The sequence below is a fragment of the Coregonus clupeaformis genome, unplaced genomic scaffold (genome assembly GCF_020615455.1).
Source record: "Coregonus clupeaformis isolate EN_2021a unplaced genomic scaffold, ASM2061545v1 scaf0579, whole genome shotgun sequence".
NCBI lineage: Eukaryota > Metazoa > Chordata > Actinopteri > Salmoniformes > Salmonidae > Coregonus > Coregonus clupeaformis.
Window position 1 is genome coordinate 253,265 of NW_025534034.1, and position 18,107 is coordinate 271,371.

General features: G+C 47.8%; 3 protein-coding genes across 3 annotated transcripts; all 3 read right to left on the bottom strand.

The window, feature by feature from the left end:
* Nucleotides 1–3,087: 3,087 nt before the first annotated feature.
* On the bottom strand, nucleotides 3,088–5,873 carry LOC123485134 (uncharacterized protein PB18E9.04c-like). Its single transcript, XM_045216022.1, has 2 exons — nucleotides 5,163–5,873; nucleotides 3,088–3,588 (listed from the first exon to the last, which is right to left on the bottom strand). The coding sequence occupies exons 1-2, from the start codon at nucleotides 5,871–5,873 to the stop codon at nucleotides 3,088–3,090; spliced, it is 1,212 nt and encodes a 403-aa protein (XP_045071957.1).
* Nucleotides 5,874–5,964: 91 nt separating this feature from the next.
* LOC123485135 (cell wall protein DAN4-like) lies at nucleotides 5,965–8,024 on the bottom strand. The gene is made up of 2 exons (XM_045216023.1): nucleotides 7,392–8,024; nucleotides 5,965–6,453 (listed from the first exon to the last, which is right to left on the bottom strand). Exons 1-2 carry the CDS (start codon nucleotides 8,022–8,024, stop codon nucleotides 5,965–5,967), a joined length of 1,122 nt encoding a protein of 373 aa, XP_045071958.1.
* Nucleotides 8,025–8,335: 311 nt separating this feature from the next.
* LOC123485136 (mucin-2-like) lies at nucleotides 8,336–11,162 on the bottom strand. The gene is made up of 3 exons (XM_045216024.1): nucleotides 11,039–11,162; nucleotides 8,949–9,643; nucleotides 8,336–8,452 (listed from the first exon to the last, which is right to left on the bottom strand). The coding sequence occupies exons 1-3, from the start codon at nucleotides 11,160–11,162 to the stop codon at nucleotides 8,336–8,338; spliced, it is 936 nt and encodes a 311-aa protein (XP_045071959.1).
* Nucleotides 11,163–18,107: the final 6,945 nt, after the last annotated feature.

Genomic DNA, 18,107 nt, shown 5'->3' on the forward strand with positions numbered 1-18,107 from the left:
GTTGTTGTAGAGGATGCTGTTGTGGTCGTTGGATCTGCTGTGGTTGTTGTCGGAGAAGATGTTGTTGTTGTGGGTGTATCTGGGGTTGTTGTAGGAGCATCTTTAGTCGTCGTTTGTGCTGAAGTGGTTTTGTTGGAGCAGCTGTTGTTGTAGCCACAGCTGTAGTTGTTGTAGCAGCACCAGCTATGGTTGTTGTGGGAGAAGCTGTGGTTGTTGTAGGGACGGCTGTTGTTGTAGCCGCAGAAGTTGTTGTCATAGCAGCAGCTGTGGTTGTTGTGGGATCAGCCGTGGTTGTTGTAGGGGAAGCTTTTGAGGTAGTTGGAGCTACTGTAGTTGTTGTCGGAGAAAATGTGGTTGTTGTAGGTGCATCTGTTGTAGTTGTAGCCACAGCTATACTTGTTGAAGCTGCAGCTGTAGATGTTATTGTTGTTACTGTGGTGGTAATTGTTGCGGGAGAAGCTATGTTTGTTGTGGGAGCAGCTGTGGTTGTTGTGGGCAGGGTTTTGGCTGTGGTTTCTGCAGCTGTTGTTGTAGCAGCAGCTTGGATTGTGGTTGTATCATCTGTGGTTGTTGTGGGCTCAGCTGTGGTTGTTGTAGCCACAGCTGTACTTGTCGTAGCTGCAGCTGTAGATGTCATTGGCGTTGCTGTGGTTGTAGTGGGAGCAACTGTTGTTGTTGGGATGGCTGTGGTTGTTGTTGGCCTAGCGGTATTTGTCGTAGCAGCAGCTGTGCTTGTTTTGGGGGAAGCTATGGTTGTTGTATCCCCAGCAGTAGACGTCATTGCTGCTGCTGTGGTCGCTGTTGGACCAGCTGTGTTTGTTGTCATGGAAGTTGTTGTGGTTGTAGAAGCTGCTGTAGTTTTGGGAGCAGATGTGGTTGTTGTCGGTGAATCTGTGATTGTTGTTGCAGCAGCTGTGGTTGCTGTGGGCAGAGGTACGGTTGTTGTTACCACAGTTTTTGTTGTTGTAGCAGCAGCTGTTGTTGTTGATGTGGGAGTAGCTGTGATTGTTGTGGGAGAAGGTGTTGTTGTTGTTGTGGGAGCATCTGTGGTTGTTGTGGGAGTGGCTGATGTTGTTGTGGGAGCCGCTGTGGTTGTTATGGAAGAAGCTGTGGTTGTTGTGGGTGTAGCTGTGGTTGTTGTAGCCACAGCTGTACTTGTTAAAGCCACAGCTGTATATGTTATTGGTGTTGCTGTGGTTGTAGTTGGTGCAGATGTGTTTATTGTTGGAGCAGCTGTTGTTGTTGTGGAAGCAGCTGTGGTTGTTTTGGGCAGGGTTTTGTGTGTTGTTGCCGCAGCTGTTGTTGTTTCAGCATTAGCTGTGCTTGTGGTTGGTGCAGCTGTGGTTGTTGTTGGCTCAGCTGTTGTTGTCGCAGCAGCACCTTTGGTTGTGGTTGAAGCAGCTGTGGTTGTTGTAGCTGCTTCAGGAGATGTTATTGGTGTTGATGTGGTTGTCGTAGCTGCAGCTGTAGATGTCGTTTGTGTGGCTGTGGTTGTTGTGGGAGCAGCTGTTGTTGGCACGGCTGTGGTTGTTGTTGGCACATCTGTTGTTGTTGTAGCAGCAGCTGTAGTTATTTTGGGGGAAGCTGTGGTTGTTGTGGGTGCGGCTGTTGTTGTTGTAGCCACAGATGTACTTGTTGTAGCTGCAGCTGTAGATGTCATTGGTTTTGCTGTAGTTATTGTGGGAGCAGCTGTTGTTGATGGGACGGCTGTGGTTATTGTTGGCACATCTGTTGTTGTCGTAGCAACAGCTGTGGTTGTATTGGGGAAGCTATGGTTGCGGTAAGGGAAGCTGTTGTGTTTGTGGGATCTACTGCAGTTGTGGAAGCAGATTTGGTTGTTGTGGGTAAATCTTTGATTGTTGTTGGAGCAGCTGTGGTTGTTGTGGTCAGGGCTTCGATTGTTGTAGCAGCTTTTGTTGTAGTAGTCGTGTTATTCTGGAGTTCTGTATAAAAAAATATTTGATTTCGACCATTAAAATTATACTAGAAATCTGAAAAACTTGCTCAACTTAATTAGTTGGCAACCCAATACCAAAGGCCAGCCCCCCGTCATGTGTTTGAATTTTAATACGTATTGTGTTTAGTTTCATCCTTACCAGCATTGATACTGCCAGTAACAACGTCCAAGAAGACTGTCGACGTGTTTATGGATGTCTTGAGGGAGTCCTCTACATTTGTAACGTTAGGGACCACAGACTGGTTTGTGAAGATCAAGTTGGTTGTCACACCCACAGAACCAGACCTAAATATCAAAGAATAGAATTAATGTGAAATGCAATAAAAGTTATTATTGTTATTAGTAGTAGTATTAGTATTATTAAAATATGGTAAAGATGTGATTAATACACTTAATCTATCTGCAATTAAGTAAGCTGTAGAAATGTGGACCAAAAGGAGAACTGAACATACCAGAAACGGATGATGACGCATCTGAGGAAGATTACAGGATATATTCCTTTGTATCCTCGATTCAACTGTAGAAAGAAATCAGTGCACACAGTAAGCAATAAAAGGAAGAAAAAAACAAGTAACTCACAAGCAAGTTTTGTTTTAAATTGTCCATTTCAATATTCCTGCTGATGTTGATGACAAACATTTACCTCAGATGTGACATTTAAAGCCAGAGAAAGGTACTCCTTGGACTGTGGACTTTTGTAGGCTTCCAAAAACGTTCCTTGCAGCCGGAACTGTAGAATAAGTACACCTTCATTTGTTGTTGGATGGCCAGTGGAATCATTGGTTGGGGAAACAGTAGTTGTTGGAGCAACAGGTTTTGTTGTTGTAGCAGTAGCTGTAGTTGTCGTTGGTACAGCTGTGGTTATCATTGGTGAAGCTGTGGTTGTTGTCTGAGCAACTGTGGTTGTTTTGGCGGAAGCTGTGGTTGTTGTGGGGGTGGCTATGGTTGTTGTACGAACAGCTGTGGTTGTTGTGGGGATGGCTGTTCTTGTTGTAGCCATAGCTGTTGTTGTCGTAGCAGCATCTGTGGTTGATCTGGGGGAAGGTTTGGTTGTTGTATCCCCCGCAGTAGACAAAATTGGTACTGCTGTTGTCATTGCGGTAGCAGCTGTGGTTACAGCTGTGGTGGTTTTAACTGTGGCTATGGTTGTTGTCGGTGCAGATGTAGTTGATGTGGGAGCAGCTGTGATTGTCATGGGTGCAGCTGTGGTCGTTGTAGGGGAAGCTCTTGTGGTTGTTGTCGGGGAAGCTCTTGTGGTTATGGGAGCTGCTGTAGTTGTCTGAGAGAATGTGGTTGTTGGGGGTGCATCTGTGGTTGTTATGGGAACAACTGTGGTTGTTGTGGGGCTGGCTTTGGTTGTTGTAGAGGAAGCTGCTATGTTCGGAGATGATGTGGTTCTTGTGTGTGCATCTGTGGTTGTTGTGGGAGCAGCTGTGGTTGTTGTGTGGACGGCTGTGGTTGTTGGAGCTGTGGCTGTGGTTGTTGTTGGTGCAGATGTGGTTGGTGTAGCAGCAGCTGTTGTGGTTGTGGGAGCTGCTGTAGTTGTTTTCAGAGAAAATGTGGTTGGTGTGGGTGCATCTGTGGTTGTTGTGGGAGCAGCTGTGGTTGTTGTGGGGACAACTTTGGTTGTTCTAGCCGCAGCTGTTGTTGTCCAAGCAGTAGCTGTGGTTGTTGTTGGAGCTGCTGTACTTGTTGTAGAGGAAGCTGTTGTGGTCGGTGGATCTGCTGTAGTTGTTGTCGGGGAAGATGTTGTTGTTGTTGGTGTATCTGTGGTTGTTTTAAGGGGAGCTGTTGTGGTTGTGGGAGCTGCTGTAGTTGTTGTCAGAGAAAATGTAGTTGTTGTGGGTTTATCTGTGGTTGTTGATGGAGCAGCTCTGGTTGTTGTGGGGAAGAATTTGATTGTTGTAGCTGCAGCAGTTGTTGTCGTAGTATCTGCTGTTGTTGTTGTGGGATCAGCTATGGTTGTTGTAGAGGAAGCTGTTGTAGTCGTTGGAGCTGCTGTTGTTGTTGCCGGAGAAGATGTGGTTGTTGTGGGTGCATCTGTGGTTGTTGTAGGAACAGCTGTGGTTGTTGTTGGTGCAGATGTGGTTGTGTCGGTAGCATTTCTGGTTGTTAGCGCTGCAGTTGTAGTTGTTGTGGGGATGGCTGTTGTTGTTGTAGCCTCAGCTGTTGTTATCATAGCAGCAGCTGTTGTTGTCATAGGGGAAGCTGTGGTTGTTGTGGGAACAGCTGTTGTTGTTGTGGGGACAGTTGTTGTTTTTATAGCCACAGCTGTGGTTGTCGTAGCAGCAGCAGCTGTAGTTGTTGTGGGAGAAGCTGTGGTTGTTTTGGATGGAGCTATGGTTGTTGTGGGAGCAGCTGTTTTTGTTGCTGGGATGACTTTGGTTGTTGTTGGGATGACTTTGCTTGTTGTAGCCTCAGCTGTTGTTGGTCTGGGAACAGCTGTGGTTGTTGGTAGATCAGCTGTGGTTGTAGTGGGTACAGCTGTGGTTGTTGTAGGGGAAGGTGTTTTGGTCATTTGAGCTGCTGTAGTTGTTGTCGGAGAAGATGTGGTTGTTTTGAGTGCATCTTTGGTTGTTTCGATAGCAGCTGTTGTTGTTGTAGCCACAGCTGTTGTTGACGTAACAGCAGCTGTGGTTGTTGTGGAAGAAGGTGTTGTTGTTGTTGCCGCAGCTGTTGTTATCATAGCATCTGATGTTGTTGATGTTGTTGTGGGAGCAGCTGTTGTGGCTGTGGGGTCGGCTTTAGTTGTTGAAGCCACAAAAGTTGTTGTCATAGCAGCAGCTGTGGTTGTTGTAGGAATAGCTGTATTTGTTGTCGGAGAAGATGTGGTTGTTGTGGGTGCATCTGTTGTTGTTCTGGGAGAAGCTGTGGTGGATGAGGAGACGGCTGTGGGTGTCTGAGCTGTGGCTGTGGTTGTTGTCGATGCAGATGTGGTTGTTGTGGTAGCAGCTGTGGTTGTTGTGGGAACAGCTGTGGTTGTTGTAGGGGAAGATGTTGTAGTTGTTGGAGCAGCTGTCATTGTTGTAGAGGAAGCTGTTGTGGTCGTTGGATCTGCTGTGGTTGTCATGGGAGAAGCTGTGTTTGTTGTGAGGATGGCTGTGGTTGTCGGAGCTGTGGCTGTGGTTGTAGTTGGTGCATTTGTGGTTGGTGTTGGAGCTGCTGTAGTTGTTGTAGAGGAAGCAGATTTGGTCGTTGGATATGCTGTAGTTGTTGTTGGTGAAGATGTTGTTGTTGTTGGTGTATCTGTGGTTGTTGTAGGAGCAGTTGTAGTCATCGTTGGTGCTGCAGTGGTTGTTATCATAGCATCTGATGTTGTTGATGTTGTTGTGGGAGCAGCTGTTGTTGATGTGTGGACGGCTTTAGTTGTTATAGCCGCAGCATTTGTTGTCATAGCAGCAGCAGTGGTTGTTGTTGGAGCAGCTGTGATTGTTGTAGATGAAGCTGTTGTGGTCGTTGGAGCTGCTGTAGTTGTTGTCGGGGAAGATGTGGTTGTTGTGGGGGCATCTGTGTTTGTTGTGGGAGCAGCTGTGGTTGTTGTGGGGATGGCTGTGGGTGTCGGAGCTGTAGCTGTGGTTGTTGTCGATGCAGATGTGGTTGTTTTGGTAGCAGCTGTGGTTGATGTGGGAACAGCTGTGGTTGTTGTAGGGGAAGCTGTTGTAGTTGTTGGAGCAGCTGGCGTTGTTGTAGAGGAAGCTGTTGTGGTCGTTGGATTTGCTGTGGTTGTTGTGGGAGCATATGTGGTTGTTGTGAGGATGGCTGTGGTTGTCGGAGCTGTGGCTGTTGTTGTTGTGGGAGCAGCTGTGGTTGTTGTGCGGATGGCTGGTGTTGTAGCCACAACTGTTGTAATCAAACCAACAGCTGTTGTTGTTGTAAGGGAAACAGTGGTTGTTGTGGGAGCAGCTTTAGTCGTCATTGGTGCTGCAGTGGTTGTAGTGGGAGCAGCTGTTGTTGTTGTTGTAATGGATGTTGTTGTTGTAGCCACAGCTTTAGTTGTCGTAGCAGCATCAGCTGTGGTTGTTGTGGGAAAAACTGTGGTTGTTGTGGGTGAAGATGTGGTTTTTGTTGGAGCAGCTGTTATTGTTATGAGTGCAGCTGTGGTCGTCGTTCCTCCGGCTGTGGTTGTAGTGGGAGCAGCTGTGGTTGTTGTAGGGGAAGCTGTTGTGGTTGTGGGAGCTGCTGTAGTTGTTTTCAGAGAAAATGTGGTTGGTATGGGTGCATTTGTGGTTGTTGTGGGAGCAGCTGTGGTTGTTGTGGGGACAACTTTGGTTGTTATAGCCGCAGCTGTTGTTGTCGTAGCAGTAGCTGTGTTTGTTGTGGAAATAGCTGTGGTTGTTGTTGGAGCTGCTGTACTTTTTGTAGAGGAAGCTGTTGCGGTCGTTGGATCTGCTGTAGTTGTTGCTGGAGAAGATGTTGTTGGTGTATCTGTGGTTGTTGTAGGAGCAGCTGTAGTCATCGTTGGTGCTGCAGTGGTTGTTGTGGGAGCAGCTGATGTTCTTGTGGTGATGGCTGTTATTGATGTAGCCACAGCTTTAGTTGTCGTAGCAGCTGTGGTTGTTGTGGGAGCAGCTGTCGTTGTTGTGGGGATGGTTTTGATTGTTGTAGCTGCAGCAGTTGTTGTCGTAGCATCTGCTGTGGTTGTTGTGGGATTAGCTATGGCTGTTGTAGAGGAAGATGTTGTTGTCATTGGAGCTGCTGCTGTTGTTGCCGCAGAAGATGTGGTTGTTGTGGGTCCATCTGTGGTTGTTGTGGGAGCAGCTGTGGTTGTTTGTTGTGGAGATGTGGTTGTGTCGGTACCAGCTCTGGTTCTTGGCACATTAGCTGCAGTTGTTTTGGGGATGGCTGTTGTTGTTGTAAACTCAGCTGTTGTTATCATAGCAGCAGCTGTTTTTGTTGTTGTAGGAGAAGCTGTGGTTGTTGTGGGAGCAGCTGTTGTTGTTGTGGGGACAGCTGTTGTTGTTGTGGGGACAGCTGTTGTTTTTATAGCCACAGCTGTAGTTGTTGTTACAGTAGCAGCTGTAGATGTTGTGGGAGCAGCTGTGGTTGTTGTGGGTAGAGCAGTGGTTGTTGTGGGAGCAGCTGTGGTTGTTGTGGGTACAGCTGTGGTTGTTGTGGGAGCAGCTGTATTTGTTGTTGAGATGACTTTGGTTGTTGTTGGGATTACTTTAGTTGTTGTAGCCTCAGCTGTTGTTGTTGTGGGAACAGCTGTGGTTATTGTTAGAACAGCTGTGGTTGTTGTGGGGCTGGCTTGGGTTGTTGTAGAGGAAGCTGCTATGGTCGGAGATGATGTGGTTCTTGTGTGTGCATCTGTGGTTGTTGTGGGAGCAGCTGTGGTTGTTGTGTGGACGGCTGTGGTTGTTGGAGCTGTGGCTGTGGTTGTTGTTGGTGCAGATGTGGGTGGTGTAGCAGCAGCTGTTGTGGTTGTGGGAGCTGCTGTAGTTGTTTTCAGAGAAAATGTGGTTGGTGTGGGTGCATCTGTGGTTGTTGTGGGAGCAGCTGTGTTTGTTGTGGGGACGACTTTGGTTGTTCTAGCCGCAGCTGTTGTTGTCCAAGCAGTAGCTGTGGTTGTTGTTGGAGCTGCTGTACTTGTTGTAGAGGAAGCTGTTGTGGTCGGTGGATCTGCTGTAGTTGTTGTCGGGGAAGATGTTGTTGTTGTTGGTGTATCTGTGGTTGTTTTAAGGGGAGCTGTTGTGGTTGTGGGAGCTGCTGTAGTTGTTGTCAGAGAAAATGTAGTTGTTGTGGGTTTATCTGTGGTTGTTGATGGAGCAGCTCTGGTTGTTGTGGGGAAGAATTTGATTGTTGTAGCTGCAGCAGTTGTTGTCGTAGTATCTGCTGTTGTTGTGGGATCAGCTATGGTTGTTGTAGAGGAAGCTGTTGTAGTCGTTGGAGCTGCTGTTGTTGTTGCCGGAGAAGATGTGGTGGTTGTGGGTGCATCTGTGGTTGTTGTAGGAACAGCTGTGGTTGTTGTTGGTGCAGATGTGGTTGTGTCGGTAGCATTTCTGGTTGTTGGCGCTGTAGTTGTTGTGGGGATGGCTGTTGTTGTTGTAGCCTCAGCTGTTGTTATCATAGCAGCAGCTGTTGTTGTCATAGGGGAAGCTGTGGTTGTTGTGGGAACAGCTGTTGTTGTTGTGGGGACAGTTGTAGTTTTTATAGCCACAGCTGTGGTTGTCGTAGCACCAGCAGCTGTAGTTGTTGTGGGAGAAGCTGTGGTTGTTTTGGATGGAGCTATGGTTGTTGTGGGAGCAGCTGTTTTTGTTGCTGGGATGACTTTGGTTGTTGTTGGGATGACTTTGGTTGTTATAGCCTCAGCTGTTGTTGTGGGAACAGCTGTGGTTATGGTGGGTACAGCTGTGGTTGTTGTAGGGGAAGGTGTGGTGTTCATTGGAACTGCTGTAGTTGTTGTCTGAGAAGATGTGGTTGTTGTGAGTGCAGCTGTGGTTGTTGTTGGGATGACTTTGCTTGTTGTAGCCTCAGCTGTTGTTGGTCTGGGAACAGCTGTGGTTGTTGGTAGATCAGCTGTGGTTGTAGTGGGTACAGCTGTGGTTGTTGTAGGGGAAGGTGTTTTGGTCATTTGAGCTGCTGTAGTTGTTGTCGGAGAAGATGTGGTTGTTTTGAGTGCATCTGTGGTTGTTTCGATAGCAGCTGTTGTTGTTGTAGCCACAGCTGTTGTTGACGTAACAGCAGCTGTGGTTGTTGTGGAAGAAGGTGTTGTTGTTGTTGCCGCAGCTGTTGTTATCATAGCATCTGATGTTGTTGATGTTGTTGTGGGAGCAGCTGTTGTGGCTGTGGGGTCGGCTTTAGTTGTTGAAGCCACAAAAGTTGTTGTCATAGCAGCAGCTGTGGTTGTTGTAGGAATAGCTGTATTTGTTGTCGGAGAAGATGTGGTTGTTGTGGGTGCAGTTGTAGTCATCGTTGGTGCTGCAGTGATTGTTATCATAGCATCTGATGTTGTTGATGTTGTTGTGGGAGCAGCTGTTGTTGATGTGTGGACGGCTTTAGTTGTTATAGCCGCAGCATTTGTTGTCATAGCAGCAGCAGTGGTTGTTGTTGGAGCAGCTGTGATTGTTGTAGATGAAGCTGTTGTGGTTGTTGGAGCTGCTGTAGTTGTTGTCGGGGAAGATGTGGTTGTTGTGGGGGCATCTGTGTTTGTTGTGGGAGCAGCTGTGGTTGTTGTGGGGATGGCTGTAGGTGTCGGAGCTGTAGCTGTGGTTGTTGTCGATGCAGATGTGGTTGTTTTGGTAGCAGCTGTGGTTGATGTGGGAACAGCTGTGGTTGTTGTAGGGGAAGCTGTTGTAGTTGTTGGAGCAGCTGGCGTTGTTGTAGAGGAAGCTGTTGTGGTCGTTGGATTTGCTGTGGTTGTTGTGGGAGCATATGTGGTTGTTGTGAGGATGGCTGTGGTTGTCGGAGCTGTGGCTGTTGTTGTTGTGGGAGCAGCTGTGGTTGTTGTGCGGATGGCTGGTGTTGTAGCCACAACTGTTGTTATCAAACCAGCAGCTGTTGTTGTTGTAAGGGAAACAGTGGTTGTTGTGGGAGCAGCTTTAGTCGTCATTGGTGCTGCAGTGGTTGTAGTGGGAGCAGCTGTTGTTGTTGTTGTAATGGATGTTGTTGTTGTAGCCACAGCTGTAGTTGTCGTAGCAGCATCAGCTGTGGTTGTTGTGGGAAAAACTGTGGTTGTTGTGGGTGAAGATGTGGTTTTTGTTGGAGCAGCTGTTATTGTTATGAGTGCAGCTGTGGTCGTCATTCCTCCGGCTGTGGTTGTAGTGGGAGCAGCTGTGGTTGTTGTAGGGGAAGCTGTTGTGGTTGTGGGAGCTGCTTTAGTTGTTTTCAGAGAAAATGTGGTTGGTATGGGTGCATTTGTGGTTGTTGTGGGAGCAGCTGTGGTTGTTGTGGGGACGCCTTTGGTTGTTATAGCCGCAGCTGTTGTTGTCGTAGCAGTAGCTATGTTTGTTGTGGAAATAGCTGTGGTTGTTGTTGGAGCTGCTGTACGTTTTGTAGAGGAAGCTGTTGCGGTCGTTGGATCTGCTGTAGTTGTTGTTGGAGAAGATGTTGTTGGTGTATCTGTGGTTGTTGTAGGAGCAGCTGTAGTCATCGTTGGTGCTGCAGTGGTTGTTGTGGGAGCAGCTGATGTTCTTGTGGTGATGGCTGTTATTGTTGTAGCCACAGCTTTAGTTGTCGTAGCAGCTGTGGTTGTTGTGGGAGCAGCTGTCGTTGTTGTGGGGATGGTTTTGATTGTTGTAGCTGCAGCAGTTGTTGTCGTAGCATCTGCTGTGGTTGTTGTGGGATTAGCTATGGCTGTTGTAGAGGAAGATGTTGTTGTTATTGGAGCTGCTGCTGTTGTTGCCGCAGAAGATGTGGTTGTTGTGGGTCCATCTGTGGTTGTTGTGGGAGCAGCAGTGGTTGTTTGTTGTGCAGATGTGGTTGTGTCGGTACCAGCTCTGGTTCTTGGCACATTAGCTGCAGTTGCTGTTGTTGTTGTAAACTCAGCTGTTGTTATCATAGCAGCAGCTGTTGTTGTTGTTGTAGGAGAAGCTGTGGTTGTTGTGGGAGCAGCTGTTGTTGTTGTGGGGACAGCTGTTGTTGTTGTGGGGACAACTGTTGTTTTTATAGCCACAGCTGTAGTTGTTGTTGCAGTAGCAGCTGTAGATGTTGTGGGAGCAGCTGTGGTTGTTGTGGGTACAGCAGTGGTTGTTGTGGGAGCAGCTGTGGTTGTTGTGGGTACAGCTGTGGTTGTTGTGGGAGCAGCTGTATTTGTTGTTGAGATGACTTTGGTTGTTGTTGGGATTACTTTAGTTGTTGTAGCCTCAGCTGTTGTTGTTGTGGGAACAGCTGTGGTTATTGTTAGAACAGCTGTGGTTGTTGTGGGTACAGCTGTGGTTGTTGTAGGGGAATGTGTTGTGTTCATTGGAACTGCTGTAGTTGTTGTCTGAGAAGATGTGGTTATTATGGTTACAGCTGTGGTTATAGTAAGGGAAGGTGATTTGGTCATTGGAGCTGCTGTAGTTGTTGTCGGAGAAAATGTGGTTGTTGTGAGTGCATCTGTGGTTGTTTTGGTAGCAGCTGTTGTTATTGTAGCCACAGCTGTTGTTGCTGTAGCAGCAGCTGTGGTTGTTGTGGAAGAAGGTGTTGTTGTTGTTGTTGTTGAGGGAGCAGCTGTGGTTTTTGTGGTGATGCCTTTGGTTGTTGTAACCACATCTGTTGCTATCATAGCAGCTGATTTTGTTGATGTTGTTGTGGGAGCAACGGTTGTTGTTGTTGTGGGGACGGCATTAGTTGTTGTATCCGCAGATGTTGTTTTCAAAGCAACAGCTGTTGTAGTTGTTGTGGGAGCAGCTGTTGCTGTTTTGGCCACAGCTGTAGTTGTCGTAGCAGCATCAGCTGTGGTTGTTGTGGGAGAAGCTGTGGTTGTTGTGGGTACAGCAGTGGTTATTGTGGGTACAGCAGTGGTTGTTGTAACTGTGGCTGTGGTTGTTGTTGGTGCATCTGTGGTTGTTGTGGAAGAAGGTGTTGTTGTTGTGGGAGCAGCTGTTGTTGTTGTTGTTGTGGGGACGGCTTTAGTTGTTGTATCCGCAGATGTTGTTTTCAAAGCAACAGCTGTTGTAGTTGTTGTGGGAGCAGCTGTTGCTGTTGTGGCCACAGCTGTAGTTGTCGTAGCAGCATCAGCTGTGGTTGTTGTGGGAGAAGCTGTGGTTGTTGTGGGTACAGCAGTGGTTATTGTGGGTACAGCAGTGGTTGTTGTAACTGTGGCTGTGGTTGTTGTTGGTGCATCTGTGGTTGTGGAAGAAGGTGTTGTTGTTGTTGTTGTGGGAGCAGCTGTGAGTTTTGTGGTGATTGCTTTGGTTGTTGTAGACACAGCTGTTGTTATCATAGCATCTGATATTGTTGTTGTTGTTGTGGGGACGACTTTAGTTGTTGTAGCCGCAGCAGTTGTTGTCGTAGCAGCAACTGTGGTTGTTGTTGGAGCAGCTGTGGTTGTTGTGGGGACGGCTGTTGGTGTTGGACCTGCGGCTGTGGTTATTGTTGGTGCTGATGTGGTTGTTGTGAGGACGCCTGTGGTTGTCAGAGCTGCGGCTGTGGTTGTTGTTGGTTCAGATGTGGTTGGTGAAGCTGCAGCTGTTGTTGTTGTAGGAGCAGCTGTGGTTGTTGTTGAGATGGATGTTGTTGTATCCGCAGATGTTGTTGTCAAAGCAACAGCTGTTGTTGTTGTTGTGGGAGCAGCTGTTGTTGTTTTGGGGACAGATGTTGCTGTTGTGGCCACAGCTGTAGTTGTCATAGCAGCATCAGCTGTGGTTGTTGTGGGATAAGCTGTGGTTGTTGTGGGTACAGCTGTGGTTGTTGTAACTGTGGCTGTGGTTGTTGTCGGTGAAGATGTGGTTGTTGTGGGAGCAGCTGTGATTGTTATTAGTGCAACGCTGGTCGTCGTGGCTCCGGCTGTGGCTGTTGTGGGAGCAGCTGTGGTTGTTGTAGTGGAAGCTGTTGTGTTTGTGGGAGCTGCTGTAGTTGTTTTCAGAGAAAATGTGGTTGTTGTAGGTGCATATGTGGTTGTTGTGGGAGCAGCTGAGGTTGTTGTGGGGATGACTTTGGTTGTTGTAGCCGCAGCTTTTGTTGTCGTAGCAGAAGCTGTGGTTGTTGTGGAAACAGCTGTGGCTGTTGTAGGAGCAGTTGTAGTTGTTGTAGAGGATACTGTTGTGGTCGTTGGATCTGCTGTGGTTGTTGTCGGAGAAGATGTTGTTGTTGTGGGTGTATCTAGGGTTGTTGTAAGAGCATCTTTAGTCGTCGTTTGTGCTGCGGTGGTTGATGTTGTAGCCACAGCTGTAGTTGTCGTAGCAGCACCAGCTGTGGTTGTTGTGGGAGAAGCGGTGGTTGTTGTGGGGATGGCTGTTGTTGTAGCCGCAGAAGTTGTTGTCGTAGCAGCAGCTGTGGTTGTTGTGGGATCAGCTGTCATTGTTGTAGGGGAAGATTTTGAGGTTGTGGGAGCTGATGTAGTTGGTGTCGGAGAAATAGTGATTTTGGGAGCAGCTGTGGTTGTTGTTGGAATTACTTTGGTTGTTGCAGCCTTATATGTTGTTGTGGGAACAGCTATGGTTGTTGTAGGGGAAGCTGTTGTGGTCGTTGGAGCTGCTGTAGTTGTTGTCGGAGAATATGTTGTTGTTGTAGGTGCCTCTGTGGTTGTTTCGGTGGAAGCTGTGGTTGTTGTAGCCACAGCTGTGGTTGTTTTGGAAGAAGCTGATGTTGTTGTTGTGGGAGCAGCTGTGGTTTTTGTTTGGATGGCTTTGGTTGTTGTTGCTGCAGCTGATGTTATTATAGCAGCAGCTGTTGTTGTTTTTGATGTTGTTGTTGTTGTGGGAGCAGCTGTAGTTCTCATAGCAGCAGCAGCTGTGGTTGTTGTTGGAGATGTTGTTGTTGTACGTACAGCTGTTGTTGTTGTAATTGTGGCTGTGGTTGTTATCGGTGCAGATGTGGTTGTTGTGGGAGCAGCTGCGGATGTTCTGGAAACAGCCTGGGTTGTTGTGGGTGTATCTGTGGTTGTTGTGGGAGCAGCTGTTGTCGTCGTTGTTGCTGCAGTGGTTGTTGTGGGAGCAGCCGTTGTTGTTGTGGGGACGGCTGTTGATGTTGTATCCACAGCTGTAGTTGTCGTAGAAGCAGCTGTGGTTGTTGTGGGAGAAGATATGGTTGGTCTGAGTACTGCTGTGGTTGTTGTATGGGAAGCTGTTGTGATTGTCGAAGCTGCTGTAGTTGTTGTGGGAGAAAATATGGTAGATGTTTGTGCATCTGTGGTTTTTGTGGGAGCAGCTGTAGTTGTTGTAGCAGCAGCTGTTGTTATTGTTGTGGGAGCAGCTGTGGTTGCTGTAATTGTGGCTGTGGTTGTTGTCGGTGCAGATGTGGTTGTTGTGGGGGCAGCTGTGGATGTTCTGGGAACATATGGGGTTGTTGTAGGGGAAGCTGTTGTGGTTGTGGGAGCTGCTGTAGTTGTTGTCTGAGAAAATGTGGTTGTTGTGGGTGCATCTGTGGTTGTTGTGGGAGCAGCTGTTGTCGTCGTTGGTGCTGCAGTGGTTGTTGTGGGAGCAGCCGTTGTTGTGGGGACTGCTGTTGTTGTTATAGCCACAGCTGTAGTTGTCATTGCAGAAGCTGTGGTTGTTGTGGGAGAAGCTGTGGTTGTTGTTGTGGGGACAGCTGTTGTTGTTGTTGTGGGAGCAGCTGTAGTCGTAGTTGGTGCTGCAGTGGTTGTTGTGTGAGAAGCTGTGGTTGTTGTGGGTACAACTGCGGTTGTTGTAACTGTGACTGTGGTTGTTGTGGGTGCATCTGTGGTTGTTGTGGGAGCAGCTGCAGTTGTTGTTGTGGGGACAGCTGTTGTTTTTTTAGCAACAGCTGTAGTTGTCGTAGCAGCAGCAGCAGCTGTGGTTATTGTGGGAAAAGGTTTGGTTGTGGTTACAGCTGTTGTTATTATAGGGGAAACTGTCGAGGTTGTAGGAGCTGCTGTAGTTGTCATCTGAGAAAATGTGGTTGTTGTGGGTTCATCTGTGGTTGTTGTGTGGAAGGCTGTGGTTATCGTTGATGCAGATGTGGTTGTTTCAGTAGCAGCTATGGTTGTTCTTGCCGCAGCTGTTGTTGTCATAGCAGCAGCTGTTGTTGTTGTGGGAGAAGCTGTTGTTTTTGTTGTGGGAGCAGCTGTGGTTGTTGTGTGGATGGCTGTGGTTGTTGTAGCTGTAGCTGCTCTTATCACAGCAGCAGCTGTTGTTATTGTAGAGGAAACTGTGGTTGTTGCTGCAGTGGTTGTTGTGGGAGCAGCTGGGGTTCTTGTGGGGACGGCTGTGGTTGTAGTGGGAGCAGCTGTAGTCATCGTTTGTTCTGCAGTGGTTGTTGTGGGAGATGCTGTGGTTGTTGTGGGTACAGCTGTGGTTTTTGTAGGGACAACTTTTGTTGTTGTTGCCACAGCAGTTGTCGTCGTAGCAGCAGCTGTGGTTGTTGTTGGATAAATTGTGGTTGTTGTAGAGGAAGCTGTTGTGGTTGTTGGAGCTGCTGTAGTTGTCGGAGAAGATGTGGTTGTTGTGGGTGCATCTGTGGTTGTTGCATGAGCAGCTGTGATTGTTATGAGTGCAGCTGTGGTCGTCATAGCTCCGGCTGTGGTTGTTGTGGGACCACTTGTGGTTGTTGTGAGAACAGCTGTGGTTGTTGTAGTCATAGTTGGTGCTGCAGTGGTTGTTGTGGGAGCAGCAGTTGTTGTTGTTGGGACGGCTGTGGTTGTTGTGGTTGCAGCAGCAGTTGTGGGAGCAGCTGAGGTTGTTGTGGGAGTAGCTGAGGTTGTTCTGGCGATTGCTGTGGTTATTGTGGGGACTTCTATTGTTGTGAGTGCAGCTGCGGTTATTGTGCTAGCAATTGTAGTTCTATTAGCAGCAGCTGTGGTTGCTGTTGATGCAGCTGTTGTTATTGTTGGTACTTCTGTGGTTGATGTCGGAGAAGCTGTGGTTTCTGTTCGAGACACTTTGGTTGTTGTTGGAGCAGCTGTGATTGTTGTGGGGACGGCTGTGGTTGTTGTGGAAGAAGGTGTCATTGTTGTGAAGACGGCTGTGGTTGTTGTAGCCGCAGCTGTAGTTGTCGTTGGTGCTGCTGTGGTTGTTGTGGGAGCAGCTGTTGCTGATGTAGCAGCAGCTGTGGTTGTTGTGGTTGCAGCAGCAGTTGTGGGAGCAGCTGAGGTTGTTGTGGGAGTAGCTGAGGTTGTTCTGGCTATTGCTGTGGTTATTGTGGGGACTTCTATGGTTGATGTCTGAGAAGCTGTGGTTTCTGAGGCAGCAGCTTGGGTTGTCGTTTGAGCCACTGTGGTTGTTGTGGTGGCAGAGGTTGTTGTTGTGGGAACAGCTGAGGTTGTTTTGGGAGTTGTGGGAGTAGCTGAGGTTGTTGTGGAAGCTGCTGTGGTTATTGTGGGGACTTCTGTGGTTGACGTCGAAGAAGCAGTGTTTTCTGAGGCAGCAGCTTGGATTGTCATTTGAGCAGCTGTAGTTGTTGTGGTGGCAGCGGTTGTTATTTTATCTGCTGCTGTTGCAGTTTTCGTTGCCGCAGCTGTGGTTGTGGTTGGGGAAGCTGTGGTTGTCATGGGAGAAGCTAAGGTTGTTGTTGGGACAGCTGTTGTTGAAGCCGCAGCTGTTGATGACATAGCAGAAGCTGTGGTTGTTGTGGCATCAGCTGGAGTTATTGTGGGAACTTCTGTGGTTGTTGTTGGAGAAGCTGTGGTTGTTGTTGGAGCAGCTGTGGTTGTTGTGGGGACAACTCTGGTTGTTGTGGAATCAGGTGTGGTTGTTGTGGAAGCAGCTGATGTTGTTGTGGTGGCAGCTGTGGTTATTGTAGGGGCTTCTGTGGTTGATGTCGGAGAAGCGGTGGTTTCTGTGACGTAAGCTGTGGTTGTCGTTTGAGCCGCTGTGGTTGTTGTGGGGACGGCCATGGTTGTTGTGGGAGAAGATGTGGTTGTTGAGGGAGCAGCTCTAGTTATTATGGGAGCAGCTGTGGTTGTTGTTGGGATGGCTGTTGTTGTAGCCGCAGCTGTTGATGACATAACAGCATCTGTGTTTGTTGTGGCGGCAGCTGTGGTTATTCTGGGGACTTCTTTGGTTGATGTCGGAGAAGCTATGGTTTCTGTGGCAGCAGCTGGGGTTGTCGTTTGAGCCGCTGCTGTTGTTGTGGATGCAGCTGTTACTGACATAGCAGCAGCTGTGGTTGTTGTGGCTGCAGCAGTAGTTGTTGTTGTGGGAGAATCTGTGGTTGTTGTTGGAGCAGCTATGGTTGTTGTGGCGGCAGCTGTGGATATTGTGGGGACTTCTGTGGTTGATGTCAGAGAAGCTGTGGTTTCTGTGAAATCAGATGGGGTAGTCGTTTGAGCCACTGTGTTTGTTGTGGTGTCTGCTGCTGTTGTAGTCATAGCGGCATATTTGGTTGTTGTGGCAGCAGCTGTATTTTTCGTGATGTCATCTGCGGTGGTATTTGCAGCATCTGTTGTCAATGGTGCTGCTGTTGTAGTTGTAACACCAGCTGTGGTTGTCTTTGGGGCAGCTGTAGTTGTCGTGGGGACAGCTGTGGTTGATGGTGCAGCTGTGGTTGTTGTAGGGGCAGTTGTGATTGTTGTGGGAGCTGCTGTGGTTGTTGTTGGAGCGTCTGTGGTTGTTGTCGGCTCAGCTGTGGTTGATTGTGCTGACACAGTTGTCAAGATTGTTGTTGCCATAAGTACTGTTGATGGAATGGAAATGATCAATCGGTATCTTTGTTGTTGTTTCACGTTTCATCATACCCAGCACATTTAAGGGGGATTTTGAAGTGTCTGTCCTATATCTGAGAGATATACAAAAGATCAGGAAGCTATTTTTTTTTTTTTTACACATATCTAACTCCTTTTTTTAGGCACTAAACTACCTCCATACATACTTCCATCATTTGTTTTAACTGGTACCGGGCTGCCTTCAGTGGAGTCTTGTGAGGCTTGGCGGCGTCCTAGAGCAAAACAACCGACATGTCCGTGTTTGTGAGAGACTCACCTTTGCATAGAGGGGTCAATAGTTTGTAGGCCAAACCATTCGGACGCAACAGACGTAGGTCTGACAAACGCAGCATAGCTCTGCCACCTTTCACCGCAGTTGTGGAAGGCCGATATCTGCGGATGTTGTGGATTGAGACGCAGCCCATCCAAAAATAGATCTCTAGTTTAAACAAACTGATTTGAACAGGGATTTCTTTCTTTTGTTAATTAGATTTCCGGACATTGACTCAAGGGTTCAAGCAGGCAGAAATACAGCCAGTATGACGAGTTTTGAATCATTTCTTACATTTGGCATTACATTAAAATTAGTTGTGCGGTGATTGGACTGTGTTATGCAGTAATGATTGGTCAAATATGCAATGCCTCGCATGATATGCAGAGAATTGTTGATTTTGCTGAACCTTTTCCAATCGCAGGATCCCTGGGTTCCCTGGGTCTTCCATTTTGAAGAGGTGGTAACCTACTCCAGAGGTATTTCAGAGGCTTTCAGGGCTCAGACCCAGGGAACAAAGTTTTAAAGAAAGCTCCAGGCAAAATGTGGCTTTTTACTAGTAATGTGCAGTTCAGGTACGATTCATTATTTTTGAAAGAATCTTTCTACTGTTTCGAGAGTCATGATTTGTTTTCTGA